The sequence below is a fragment of the Onychomys torridus genome, chromosome 11 (assembly GCF_903995425.1).
Source record: "Onychomys torridus chromosome 11, mOncTor1.1, whole genome shotgun sequence".
Lineage (NCBI taxonomy): Eukaryota > Metazoa > Chordata > Mammalia > Rodentia > Cricetidae > Onychomys > Onychomys torridus.
The window spans coordinates 14,957,830-14,972,139 of NC_050453.1; the positions used below are offsets into that span (position 1 = coordinate 14,957,830).

The window sequence follows — 14,310 nt, forward strand, 5'->3', positions numbered from 1 at the left end:
TTCTAAGGGTTTATTCCAAAATCAGGAGCAGTAAAAATGTTCTAAATTTGTGGTGATGAACATATAACTACAAAATATTACAAACCACTCAAGTATATACTTTTGTTTTATGTTGTTATAATGCTGGGGATCCAACCCAGGGCCTTGGGAAGACTATGCAATAGCCCCACCACCCTAGCTATGCCCCCAGCCTTTTAAAATGTACACCCTGATTAGATAAATTGCATAGTATGCAGATTATGTCTCAATACAGCTGCATATTTAAAGTAAAAGTTTTTTTTTTTAAAGAAAGCAAGACACTGGAGACAGGCTGCCTACCATTTAAGTATCAGCCTTACTTACTAGCTCTGCGACTTTGAGCAAGATAATTTAACTTTCCCATATCTGTTCCTTCATCTGCTAAATGGGGAGTAATGTAATCGTATCTATTTCATGAAGGTTGTTAAAAATTACATCAAAGTCATACACATGAAATGCTTAGGACAGCACCTGATACATAGTTAATACCAATAAATGTTGGATCGTAATACTTTTTCAGCTGTGAACCGGGTTCTTTACACAGACAAACTGAGCTTGGTGATAGAGCACTTGCCTAGGAATACAAAGCCCTGGGTTCAGTCCTCAGCACCAAAAACAAAAGGCACCCCGCTTTCCCAAACAACAACAAAACGAGACAGACACGATGAAGATTCAGAGGCAATGACTAGAAAGGGAAAGAGATAAGCTATATCACATAAATGACAATGATACACTATGGCTGTTAGGACTAAGGAAGAAAACTTGGGCATAAAAACTTTATACATATTTAAGGATGTCACATCTTTTTTTTTTTTTTTTTTTGAGCTGAGGATCGAACCCAGGGCCTTGCGCTTGCTAGGCAAGCACTCTACCACTGAGCTAAATCCCCAGCCCCTGGATGTCACATCTTTTATTTGTCCAGTGTTCTTTGTTCTAATTGCTCAGAAGTGGAAAAGACTGTACATCAGTCCTAGAAGATGTGCCTGGAAAGCAGGCATGGTTAGAGCTGGGTCAGGACAGCTCCTGTCACAAAGACCAAACTTTTTGTTAATATTTGTGACTCATCCAGACTATTACAGTAACATAGCTTTGCCAAAGCCTAACAACTGATATTTAGCTTTTTTTTTTTTTTTTTGGTTTTTTTGAGACAGGGTTTCTCTGTGCAGCTTTGCGCCTGTCCTGGAACTCACTTGGTAGCCCAGGCTGGCCTCGAACTCACAGAGATCCGCCTGGCTCTGTCTCCCGAGTGCTGGGATTACAGGCATGCGCCGCTGCGCCCCACCACCACTACTTTTATTTTATGTGCACTGGTGTTTTGCCTGCATGTATGTCTGTGTGAGGGTTCAGATCTAGGAGTTACAGACAGGTATGAGCTGCCATGTGGGTGCTGGGAATTGAAATCAGTTCTCTGGAAGAGCAGTCAGTGCTCTTAACCACTGAGCCTCTCTCCAGCCCCTTAACTTGTTTTTTGTTTTTTTTTTTAAATCCAATTGACATGTGTCTAACACCTACCAAACCAACACATTGCATTTTACTTTCAATGAAATCATATGTTTTATTTGCTTATCAGGTACTTATGTACATTTGTCCTTAAGTTTTAAAAGTTCAAGATGCATTTTGTTCATTCTATTGAACAGATATTTTATCATTATAATCAACCTAAAGAAGTTGGTCGTGGTGGTACACTCCTGTAATTCCAGTACTTGGGAGTCTGAAGCAAGAAAGACTTGAGTCTGAAGCAAGAAAGACTTGAGTTCTAAGCTTTGTATTGAAATCTTGTTTGATAATACTTTAGGGAAAATAATGAAAGAATAACAGGAGTTATATCAGAAGTTATAAAGCTGGTCTGAGAAAAACCACATTACTATTAAAGGTCACATTTTCTTAGCTAAGTTTCATTCCTTTATTACATGCTCATAATGACTCTAAATTTTTGGGATTACATTTGTTTACTTTTGGAGAGTGCACACTATGGTCATATGGAGGTCAGAGGACAACCTGCAGGTGTTGGTTCTCTTCTTCTACTGTGCTGAGCTCCGGTGACAAAACTCTGGTTCTCTGGCTTGGTGGCAAGAGTCTTTACCCTGAGCATCTCACCAGCCAAAACTTTTCAAGTGTCAAAAATAAAATAGGATAAATAAAACAAAATAAAATAACTCAGTGGAAGAGTACTTGCCTAGCATATGAGACACCCTAGGTTTGATCCACAGCAACCCTCCCCAAAAATAATAAATAAAAAATACAAAAAGGAAATCCCATTTCATATATTGTTTTCTCTTCTGAAAAGTCTTCAACATATCTCTCTTAATAAAGTTGGACATTTTCCCTCCCACTTATTTTGGTACAAAACTCAAAACTGAATCCACATTACCGAGTCTAGTTTACTTACTGTCCACTATCTTCATGTCTACAGAATCACAACTGGCTGCCCATCTAGTTTAAGTAAATCAATGGAACACGGACTCTTCTAGGCTAGTAAAAATAATTGCTGAGCAGCAATACTGACTTAAAGAATGATATTCAAAATGTAACAGATAAATACGAACTTCATCACACTGCACAATTATGCACATCCTTCCCATGAAACAAACGTCAACACACACATACCTGTGGAATCATTGCAACTCTCTGGTTTCTTTTAGGTGACTTTGTATTTATTTGTCTGTCATCCTCATCAGAAAAGAGTCGACTTCTTTTTGAATTTCTGAAAGGCTATGATAAAATTTTAGTTTAATGAATGCTTCTTGTTTTTGTTCCAAATGCATTTTAGATCTGGAAAACACAGCTAACTCTAGATTATCAGCAGTATAGGACTATAAATGAGTAGCACAAAGCACAGAAAGCTAAAATAAACATCTTAAATTAGCGAAGTACTTAAATATATATTTCTACAATGATGATAACCTAAAAGTAGAACCCACATCTCTGTAACACACTGGCAACCTTGCATGGTGAAGACAGGGAAATGTTTTCTGGAATTCCAACTCAAATCATGTTGATTAATATTAAGTTGCTATTACACGATGTCTGCTGCAGAGGGTTAAACAAGGGCATTAAACCTCTTGAGAAACACATGCCTAAATGGTTTTAGTATCATACTAGATCTGATGTCAAAAGTTTATCAGATTTCTAACTGTAAATTAAAATCCATGATACATATGAGATAACTGATAACTATCTTTAGAACTAAAAACCCATATATAGCAAAAGTATATAATACAATCCCAGCATTCAGGAGCCAGAGGCAGAGGCAGGCAGATCTCTGTAAGTTAGAGGCCAATCTGGTCTACATAGTGAGTTCTGGTTTAGTCAAGGCCTCACAGTGAGACTGTCTGTAAAATAATAATAATAATAATAATAATAATAATAATAATAATAGAATAAATAAATAAAATGTGGTGTGTGCATGCGTGTGTGCATGTGTGTGTGTTACAAATGCTTAATGGTGACCAGATAATCTGGTTACAGATAATTTATCTGAATCGAATTGAATACTGCTCAATGACAGGTTAAAATGAAAATACCTATAGTTGGGGCGGGGGACTTGCAAAAATATTTTTTATACATGTGAACTTATACACCACAACCATACAATTCAGTGAGAATTCCTCCAGCTTACAGGAAAGCTCTCCTTACCATTTCTACGGCAGGGCCCGCATTCCTGCCTTTCCAAACAGGAGTTTTCTGTAAAGAACTGTACTTTTCATTCCATGTGTTAGATAAACTTCCCTCTGTAATGAATAATTAATACTGATAAAATTTAAGGTTAGTTCAAAGGATTTTCTATCACGGACACTACCCTTTAGTAGTAGTAGTAGTAGTAAATGTATGAGGGGCTGGAGAGATGGAGCATTGGCTGCTCTTCCATAGGACCCGGGTTCAATTCCCAGCACCCACATGGCAGCTCACAACTGTCTATAACTCCAGTTCCAGGGGATCTGACACCCTCACACAGACCTACAAATAAGTAAAATACCAATGCACATAAAATAAAAAAATAATTAACTATATGAAGTATATATTAATGTGAAAAAGTTACAATGTGGCTGTAATAATCTTAGTTTACTAGAAACAAAAGAAACATCTCAGGCAGGAGAGATGGCTTAGGGGAAGGCACCTGCAGAGAGCAATCTGACCAGCTGAGTCTGAGTTCGATCCCCAGAATCCACAGTGGAAGGAGACGGCTGACTCCCAAAAGTTGTCCTCTGACCCCCACCAAACACTCTGGAGCACACATCCACACTCACAAACACATTTTAAAAAATCCTATTATGTGATGTTTTGCTTGCCTGTATTTCTGTGCACCACAAGAATGCCTGGTGCCTGCAGAGGCCAAAGGCAGCCGACAGGTCCTTTAGAGCTGGAATTACCATCGACTGCTGAGCTCTCATGTGGGTGCTAGGAGTTAAGCTGGGGACCTCTGGAAGAACAGCCAGTTCTCCTGATCACTGAGCCATCTCTCCAGCCATATACAATTACATTTTTTTTTAAATTAAAAAATAATACCAAAAACCTCACCTGTTTTCTGTCCATTCTTTTAACAATATGATAAAACAATGCATCTTAAAAGTATTACATTTCTATATGAAACATACAGGATTTGGTTTTAGCTTTAGGTTTTTAATAATTCTTTTACGCTGTTAAGAACAATTTCTATTTTTTTTTTTATTATAAAATTCTAACCAAAAGTAGGACCGTGGAAAATAAAGAATAAAAACCTTCTAATTCTGTTTGTTTTGAGACATGCTCTTACTGGAATTGACTGTGGAGCGAGGCTGTCCTTGAACCTGCAGAGATCCTTTTGCTCTATGTGTCCCAACATTGAGACTGCAGTGTGGGCTACACACCTAGGGACTTTTCTACATGATTTTTGCTTCAATATGTAAACAGGACATAGGAAAATTAATCTAGTATGGTATGGTACATTCCTATGGCCCAGACTGACCTCAGTCACAGCAATCCTCCTGCCTTAGCCTCCAAAATAGCTGGGATTACAGGCATGAGCCACTATGCTTGGCTGTTTTATTTATTTATTTGTGTGTGTGTGTGTGTGTGTGTGTGTGTGTGTGTGTGTGTAGCTGAGGATCGAACCCAGGGCCTTGCGCTTGCTAGGCAAGCACTCTAACACTGAGCTAAATCCCCAATCCCTTGGCTGTTCTTAATTCAAAGAAATGTCTTGAGAGTTGTGCAAAAGTCAGAAAAAGCCCTATCAATTAAATTATCAGATATATGAAATAAAGGAGAATGAGTTTAATTTTTGTAAAGAATTAGGTTTAGATGCAACATATGTTTAGATATAGATACAATAAAACTGAGATTAATATATATAGGATGGTTCTTATTTTCCTATAGTTGCTTACCAGCATTCTCTAATTTTTTCCCTAAGAAATATGTTAGTTGGAGCAGGTGTGGTGGTGTTCTGTAATCCTAGCACTAGGAAGCCAGGGGCAGGAGGAGTCAAGGCCAGCCTCAGCTACACAAGGACCTTCAGGTCAACCTAGGCTATGAGATCCTGTTTCAAAAGACAAAATTAACTAAGGAGGCCTGCTATTGTGGTACATTCTTATAATCCTAGTACTCGAGAGGCAGACACAAGATTACCCAAGTTTGAGGCTAATCTGGTCTGTATACTGAGCTCTAGGTCAGTCAGGGCTATATATAGTGAGACCCTGTCTCAAAAAACAAACCCACAAAAATAAATAAAAACAAACCACAAAAATGTAAGTTAGATGGAGGCTGAGGCAGGAGGTCCTTAAGGTCCAGGCTGCCAGCACCACCTCCTCCCTTTGCAGAAAAATCTCATTCAATACTCTTAAAATAAAGGAAGGAAGGAGAGAGGGAGAGAGGGAGAGAGGAAGAGAGGGGGGGGACAGAGGGAGAGAGGGAGAGAGGGAGAGAGGGAGAGAGGGAGAGAGAGATCAACATTCATGAAAGCTCAGCACAGGTTTCTTGAATGTTTTTACAGTAGTGATACCAAACAAAGAACTCAGACAAGCACTCTATAGCTGAGCTCCACCTCAGCTCTAATCAAGAGATTCTTTAAGCAAGACACTTCAAAAAGGAAGAAGAGGTCGGTGGATCTCTGAGTTCTAGGCCAGCCTGGTCTACATAGTGAGTGCCAAGCCATCTAACAAAAAACAAAAACACACAAAAGAAGATATTCTTTAAGCAATCATTTTAGGAAATTAAATTAGGAAAGTTTTCTTAATTACTAGCAAATAAAGATAAATTCTCTAAAAGCAAATGAATTTAAAATTATCAGCGAAAAGTCATAGTTGAGTGAATGTAATGAGTCACATATAACAGAAGGAAAAGAAAAATATATTCAAATTGTTATACATATCTAGAAAAGCATAATTCTTACCTTTTAAACTGACAAGGGCTTTTGCTGAAGAGCCTGAAATTAAAAATAAAACAAATCAGCTGGGTATGGTGATGTATCCTTTAAAGGTAGATCTCTGTCAGGCCACCCTGGTCTATATGGTAAGTTCCAGGCCAGCCAAGGCTACATAGTGAGACCTTGTCTCAAAAATAAAACAAGCAAACTAAACCAAATCAATAAGTACTTCATAATCAAGTTAAAGGATGTGGTTTGGGCATACGAGTGCTCCCCTTGGTCTGAGCAACCTTGAGCTCGACATGATGGTTGGCTATGCAAAGCAAACAGCAGAGCCGGGCACTGGGGTGGGCTCAGGTCTGAAATCCCAGCCCATGGAAGGCAGAGAGAGGACTGTCATGGGTTCAAGGCAAGCCTGGGCTCCATACTGAGTTCCAGGACAGCCTGGCCCTGTCTGGGAAATGAAAGGAGTAAGGAGCCTGGCACTCGAGGTAAGAGCTTCAGAGACTCGGCCGGCCTGTGGAAACTGTGACAGCAGCTGGAAATCATTCTAAGAGAGAAAAATGTAGAAAAAGAAGGAAAACTGAGTAGGAGCAGATGTAGTTTTGCATCCTCATTCAAAAGTGCTCTAGCACTAGAGGAAAGGAGAAAGGACACTCACATTATCAGAACAAAGATCAGAAGAGGTAATAGAACAGAGAAAATGGAAAATAAACATGATCCAGACACTGTCAGCCAAAAACAAGTCCCTTGAAAGTCTAGAATGCAGGTATATACAATACTTAAAAGTCTATACAGGAAAATGGAATTCTGAACACCCAAGGGGAACTAGCATAAATGTAGAGGGAGTCACTAGATGAAATTATAATAGAATAACCAGGGAGCTCCTCCTACACGCAGAATCTATTATTAATAAAACTCTTCAGGAGACCTGTGGCAGGTAACCCCTGTGAGAACACAGAGCTGCAGCTTCTGTGGCAGTGAAGGCAGGATCTATGAGGGGAGAAGTAGCAGGTTCAATAGGGAGAAGAGTCTTGAAGTTTTATGTTCAAAGGCCATTAATCATGGGTAAGGGAATAGAGGGAGAAGTGCTGGGGATACAGCTGGGTTGAGTACTTGCCTATTATGTTCAATCCCTAGTAACACAAAATAAGCAAATAAAAATTTTACTGGCAAGCTTCAAATGAAATATAACCAAGAAACAGTAAGGTGGACCATATAGTCACCAAGACATGAAGGAAAATACAGTTCATGCCAGGAAAACATGGGTATATAGCACATGCTGAGCAGTAGCTCCTGCTCAGGCAGCAGAGACACCACAGCAAGGAAATAAGTCAAAGTCCCCGCCTTCTGGAAGTTAAGGGGTCAAACAAGTACAAGCCAGAGATGATGAGCTACAGAAAAAGTGAAGCAGATGACAGGGAGGCGCATGGGAAGACAAGCTTTTTATGAATTAGCTCCTCTGAAAGGGTTTGAACAGGTTCTGAGAAAGAGGTCTAAGTCATAAGGGCACCCATTTCTATCCCACAACGGTGGGGCTCCTACCTTGAGGATTCTGACTTACTAGCTTTAACTTCTTTTACCTTGTTCTAAGAGGCAGCATAGCAACAACAGGAGATGGCTGTGCGGCTTAAGAGTCTGCTGCTCTTGCACAGGAACCGAGTTCAGTTTCCACACCTGGGTTGGGCAGCTCATAATCATCTGTGACTCCAGCTCCAGGGGGATCTGAAGCCTCTGGCTTCTGTGAGCACCTACATTCATATGCATATACTCCCCACAACCCACGCTTAAAAATACATCTTTTAAAAAAAAACAAAACTTTTGCCGGGCATGGTGGCACATGCCTTCAATCCCAGCACTTGGGAGGCAGAGGCAGGTGGATCTCTGTGAGTTCGAGGCCAGCTGATCTACTGACTGAGTTCCAGGACAGCCAGGGCTACACAGAGAAACCCTGTTTCAGAAAACAAATGAATGAGCAAACGACAGATAGACAGATAGATAGATAGGATAGATAGATAGATAAAAATAATCTTTTAAGCAGAGAGCATAAGTCTAGAACATTGAGTCTGACTACTGTTTAGATCTTGGCTCTGCCACTTTCTTGCTGGTATTTTCCAAAAGGTTCTCAGCTCACTGTGCTGCTGTTTCTTCAGAGAGAAAACAAGTAAATATAAGCAAAAGTGCTTAGGATAATGTATACAACATATGGCTAATTTTCAGATGGGCTCACATTACATTACCTGACCAAATTACTCATCAGCTTAAAAACATGAATTTTACGGGTAAATGTGGTTAAGTTAGAATCCTGCTCTAACCAGTTCCATTTATTCAACATACAGCCAGTATTTCCTGAAGGCTTGCCATAAGCAGTTCAAGAGCTGAAGCCACCACCAAAAGCCTCCACCCTCACCAGAGTCTGAGTTCTAGTGGAAGGGACACACAACAAATGACTACACAGAACAGCAACTACACTTCAGCACAGCTGCTATAAAGAACTCAATCGGGAGTTAGGGAATGCTTCCAGGGAGACAGCATCTGAAAAGAACAAGCCATAAAATCAGCAAGAACTCCCACACCACCCCAAAAAGCAGGTTCCAACATGGGGGGCCAAGCAGAAGAAACCTAGCCAAAAAAAAAAAGGCCTGAGAAATTAGTTTAGACTGAGTATCTGATGGAGAAAATGGCCACTGTGCTGGGGGAGGGGGGTTGACTAGAAAGAGGAAAGCAGGGTTGTGCTTAGAGGTGGGATGCAGGTGTATTCCCAGTTATTTCTCAATTACTGTGACAGCAATATCTGACTAAACAACTTCAAGTTGGGAAGATTGATTGTGCTCAAGGATCCCGAAGGTTCGTTCACTTCATCATAGTATAGAGGGTATGGAAAAGCAGAGAACTGATGTGATGGCCAGGAAGAAGAGAAAAGGGAAGACAGGAAGATGCCAGGGTACCACATAACTACCAAAGGCAGACCCCCTGACCTACTTTCTCCAACTAGGCCCCACCTCCTACCTTTCCCCACCTACAATGATGCTATCATATGACATATCCACCAAGAGCTGAGTCCATTTATTAGGTCAGAGTCTCATGATCTAATTGGTTTTGAAGGTATGCTCACAGACACACAGGTGTGCTTTACTGAGCTCCTAGGTATTTCTCAATCCAATCAAGCTATCAACATTAACCATCACAGCAGGCACGAGGAAAAAGCATTAAGTGGCTCTGCTCTGCTGGGCTGCTGACCAAATAATAATCACACAGCAAATGTGTGACTACAAGTGAGAGAGCCCCTGAGAAGTTACACAGTGGTATGGAAACACTTCAAGAAGACATACTTGTCACAGAGGACAAAATCTTAAACTGGGGGCTGGAGAGATGACGGCTCAGCATTAAGAGTACGTTCTGCTCTTCCAGAGGACTGGAGTTTGGTTCCTAGCAACCATGTTGGGTGGTCCACAAATGCTTATAACTCCAACTCCTGGGGTATCCAATGCCTCTGGCTTCTACATGCATCCCATACACATGTACATACCCACATGCAGACATACATATACACCTAATAAAAATTAACAAAAATAAATATGTTTAAAATCTCAACAAGGCACTCTAAAGAATAAGCAGAAGTTAATTGGGTTGGAGGGAGGGGAGCAGCCTGGAGAACAGCATATGCAAAGACCCAGAGGAAAAGGTGGGCTTGGCAGCACAGGGGATGAAACCAGCCCAATCAACTCAGTGATAGAATGAGAAGAGGCACAAAATACATGGGGAAGTGGAAGCAGCCAGGAAACATGGGGTCTTAGAGCTAGCCACTAAAAGGTTTTAAACAGGAGGATGGCTGGGAACGATGGCACACACCTGCAATCCTAGCAATCAGGACGCAGAGGTAGGACTGCTCCAAGTTCAAGATCAGCATGGTCTACAAACTGAATCAGGCCAGCCTGAGATAATATATATGGAGACTCTGCCTCAGGATTAAAATACAAGATAACAGGAGAAAGACGTCTCTGCTCTGAAAGGATCCCTCTGACCTGCATATATATGGGGAGGGAGTGGGTTACTGAAATGGTGACAGCCTGGGTGATGGTAAAAAGTAAGAATTGAGACACATACAGGAGCTCCAAGACTTGGTAACTGCTTAAATATGGGAAGTGAGAAGAAAGTGAAAAGATAACTAGGTTTCTGCTCAGTCACAGGAATGAACACACAATGTAACCATCCCTAAGACAGGAGCTACTGGAAGCACCTATGTGCTAGGGCGGAGTTCTGAGATACATTTTGACTCTCTTAAGTCTGATAATCCCTCTGCAACATCTAAGAGGAGGTGTGAAACAGCAAGACTTCAAGAATAGAAGCTTCGGGCAGAGACTGCTGCCCACATGTAAAAATCATGTACTTCCATCAACTGGAAGAAAGATCAAACGAGCAGAGAGCAAACACAACAACAACAACAAACAACAACAACAACAAACATATGAGAGGGAAAGAGGGAGAGGGAGGGAGGCGGGAGCGCTAGAGCTTTTTATTTAACACCTGGTCACAGTAAGTACTCAGGAAATGATAGCTTTTATTATTGATGTTACTGGGGCTACTAACTAATGTACTACATAGCTCCCTTAACTAAATCGGGTTAAAAAAAAATTTGTGTTTTTCATAACAAACTGAAATTACTTTCATTTTCCAAGATCATGCTCTATTTTAATTAATAATATTATTCCTCATTCAGTTCCATTTTAGCCAAGTCTTTAAGTCTGTGTCATTGTATAACTAGCCAAATATGCAATTCCTGCTTTTGACAAAGCTGTAGTTTAGCTAAAGAAGACACACGCCCGGGTGGCAGTGGCATACGCCTTTAATCCCAGCACTTGGGAGGCAGGTGGATCTCTGTGAGTTCGAGGCCAGCCTGGTCTACAGAGCAAGTTCCAGGAAAGGCGCAAAGCTACACAGAGAAACCCTGTCTCGAAAAACCAAAAGGAAAAAGAAAAAAAAAAAAAAAAAAAAAAAAAAAAAAAAAAAGACACGCACGAGCGCGTGCTGCGCGCACCTCCCCCAACAAAGTACCAGAGACATTCTATGGTAATCGAAACGATTAGGTTATACATAGTCTAACTGTGTAGCTGATATCTGAACCTCAATATAAGCCTCAAGTTTGCACAAAGAACAGTCAGAACAACTTTTCTCCTGAATGTATGCTCACAAACACACAGGTGTGCTTCACTAGTCTCCAAGGTATTTCTCAATCCAATCAAGCTATCAAAATTAACCATCACAGCAGGCATAAGACAAAAACCTAAGTGGCTCTGCTCTGCTGGGCTGCTGACCAAATAATAATCACACAGCAAATGTGTGACTACAAGTGAGAGAGCCCCTGAGAAGTTACCCGGTGGAATGGAAGCACTTGTCACTGAAGATGAAGAATCTTCCATTACAGCCCAGGCTGGCCTCCAGCTTGGAGCTATCCTCTTGTCTCAGCACACGTGTGAGAGTAACACATGTCACTGTGCCCAGCTTAGAAAAATTTCTTCAGACGGACGGTGATATTCTGCTTATTAGGCTTACTTATGTTTATTTGCAAGCATCCTAAGTAACAATTAACCATAGTCTCCAAACAAGAATAAAACTCATAGATGGTCTATAGATATGGCCTATCAACACAGTAATCACCAGGTATTTGAATATAAGTCAAAATTAAGTAAAAAACAAAAACAAAAAAAAAACAACAACAAAAAAAACAGCACCTCTGCCACTCTGGTCACATGTGGAATGTTCCATAGCTACATGTGACCAGTGGTTACCCTGCTGGACACCAGAAATGTGAGTATTCCATCACTGAGAAAGTTCTTTTGAGACTTAGCACTGGTCGAAACCAAAGTTAAAACAGATAAAACAGAAACACTTTGAATACAAGTCTTCATCAGCTTGGCAACCTCCACTTTTGACAACAATATACTAAGAAAGGCATGCGCTCAAAGAAAACAGAATCAGGAGTGCCTTGGTTCCCCCCTTTAAAAGTGTATCTGCCTTGTGCACAGATACGCTGAACAGAGATCGAGCTTTTACTTGGCTTTTTGAGATAGGGTTTCTCTGTCCTGACTTCCTGTTGGGGAACTCCAAATGGTTAAAAACAAAATACTCCTATGTTATAAAAATAATACAGTCATTCTAAATACAGACTGCTCAGTTTTGTTTCTGTTTTGTTTGTTTTTCTGAGAAGGGTTCTCTGTGTAGCCCTGGCCGTCCTGGAACTAAACCAGGCCGGCCTCGAACTCGGAGATCCACCTGCCTCTGCCTCCTGACACTGGGACCAAAGGTGTGCACCACCACGCCCTCAAATCTTTGTATACTCTGACCAAGTGCTAAAAACACATACCACATACAGCGTGTTGATCCAAGACCATTTTGTAAATAAAATATGTCTTTTTTTTTAATAGTTTGTGCAATATGAAAATTACAAAATTGTTCCCTTGACCTTAGGTTGCAGAACTGGTGCTTTTGCTGACTGCATACAGGTGAACAACATCCTGTTTTAGGGGTGGAGTAAAGACGGTTAAGTGAGGCAAGGCACCGGAGTGAGTATCAGGCAGAGTAACATACATGTATGCCGCGGTGCTCACATCCTTGGGACAAGACATCCCATACTCTGAAGCCACATCCACTAAGAAGGACGTCTGGGAATGGGGCTACCTCAACCCTGGAGCCAAGCTGGATCATCTCCGGAAAGGTCCGCGGCCACCTGTAGTCCCAAGGGAAGGGGCCAACCCAGTGTGACACGGAAGGAAACACTTCCAGGATGGGCACGGGCGCGAGGGGAGCGATCCCGCAGCGCCAGCCGCGGCAGGAGCTGTCACAGGGTCCCATCAGGGGCCCGGGCACCCAGAGGGGCTGCGTCCGGGGTGCCCAGCCCGAGCCCTCCCGGCCCCCGACCGGCGAGTTACATAACCGGGCGGGCAGTGAGGACGGCGCCCGCAACTGGGGGCCGCTCTTCGCCCACCCCAGCCGGGGACCGCAGTCGCTCCGGGAGAGCAGCCGCCGCCTCGGTCAGGACAGGCTGGACTCCCGGGCTTTCGGTTTCCGGCGCTGGCGCTCGCACAACCCCAGAAACAGACACCATAACAAAGGCGGCGACGCGGCGGCAGCGCCTGAGTAGGAAGACCGGGGCGCGGGGGGGGGGGACGACACACGACCGCGGTGGGCTGGCATTCACCCCACCTGCCCGGCAACCGGACTCGGCCGGTGCGACGTCGGGACAGGCAGCCGGCGGGAAGGAGGGCTGCTCCGAGGCGCTACTTACTCTCGTCAGGCAACTGGTCGAGCTCCGCCATCTTGAACGAGCCGCGCCGCTTTTTCAAAGGCTGCCCGCCCCGGTGCATTGTGGGGCGGAGACTGTCTGCGAGGGAGGTTCGAATGAGGAGCTCGCGGCCCGCGGCGCCTGCTCCCGCCAGGCCGCCCGGCTCGGCCCGAGCCTGCCCGGAGGGGGCCTCCGGGGCTGCTCCTCCACCCCGGACCCGGCGGGAAGGAGGGCAGGGGAGGCCGCGCCGAGAGGCCCGGGAGGGCCGAGCGCGGGGGGCGCGGCGCCAGCCCCGATGCGCCCGCCCGCCCGCCCGCCCGCGCCACCCCCCTCGCCTGCGCTCGCTCCCGGCGCGTGGCCCGCGCTGCGGCTGCGGGAACTGCAGGCTGTTGGTTTCCTAAGGGGAGCGGGAGGCAGGCCCCGGGCGGGTGGCGCGGCCGGCCGACAGGACCCGGGTTCCCGGTGGCTTTGTACGGAGGGGGCTCTGCCCGAAGTACCGTGTCCTCGGCTCCCCAAAGCGCGCTTTCCCGGGCGTCTCCCTCCCTCCCTCCCTCCGTCCGTCCCTTCCCCCGCAAGCGCCCAGGCCGCGGCGCCCGCTTCCTTGGCCCGCAGGTCACAGTCCCGCGCGGGGTCCTGGCCGAGCCTGGCCGGAACCCGAGCCGCGGGCGGCCGG

General features: G+C 43.8%; 1 protein-coding gene across 2 annotated transcripts in view; it reads right to left on the reverse strand.

Moving 5' to 3' along the window:
- The window catches only part of Lin9 (lin-9 DREAM MuvB core complex component), a 47,538-nt gene extending 33,632 nt beyond the window's left edge, over positions 1-13,906 (reverse strand). The window contains exons 1-4 of one of the 2 annotated variants that reach the window (XM_036202409.1): positions 13,641-13,906; positions 6,383-6,415; positions 3,655-3,749; positions 2,626-2,730 (exon numbers count right to left, since the gene is read on the reverse strand). In XM_036202409.1, the coding sequence (XP_036058302.1) occupies positions 2,626-2,730; positions 3,655-3,749; positions 6,383-6,415; positions 13,641-13,719 (312 nt within the window). In that variant the 5' untranslated portion in view covers positions 13,720-13,906. The remainder of the gene's footprint in view (positions 1-2,625; positions 2,731-3,654; positions 3,750-6,382; positions 6,416-13,640) is intronic. The other variant, XM_036202410.1, reaches the window with a different exon arrangement.
- Between the last annotated feature and the right edge of the window lie 404 nt (positions 13,907-14,310).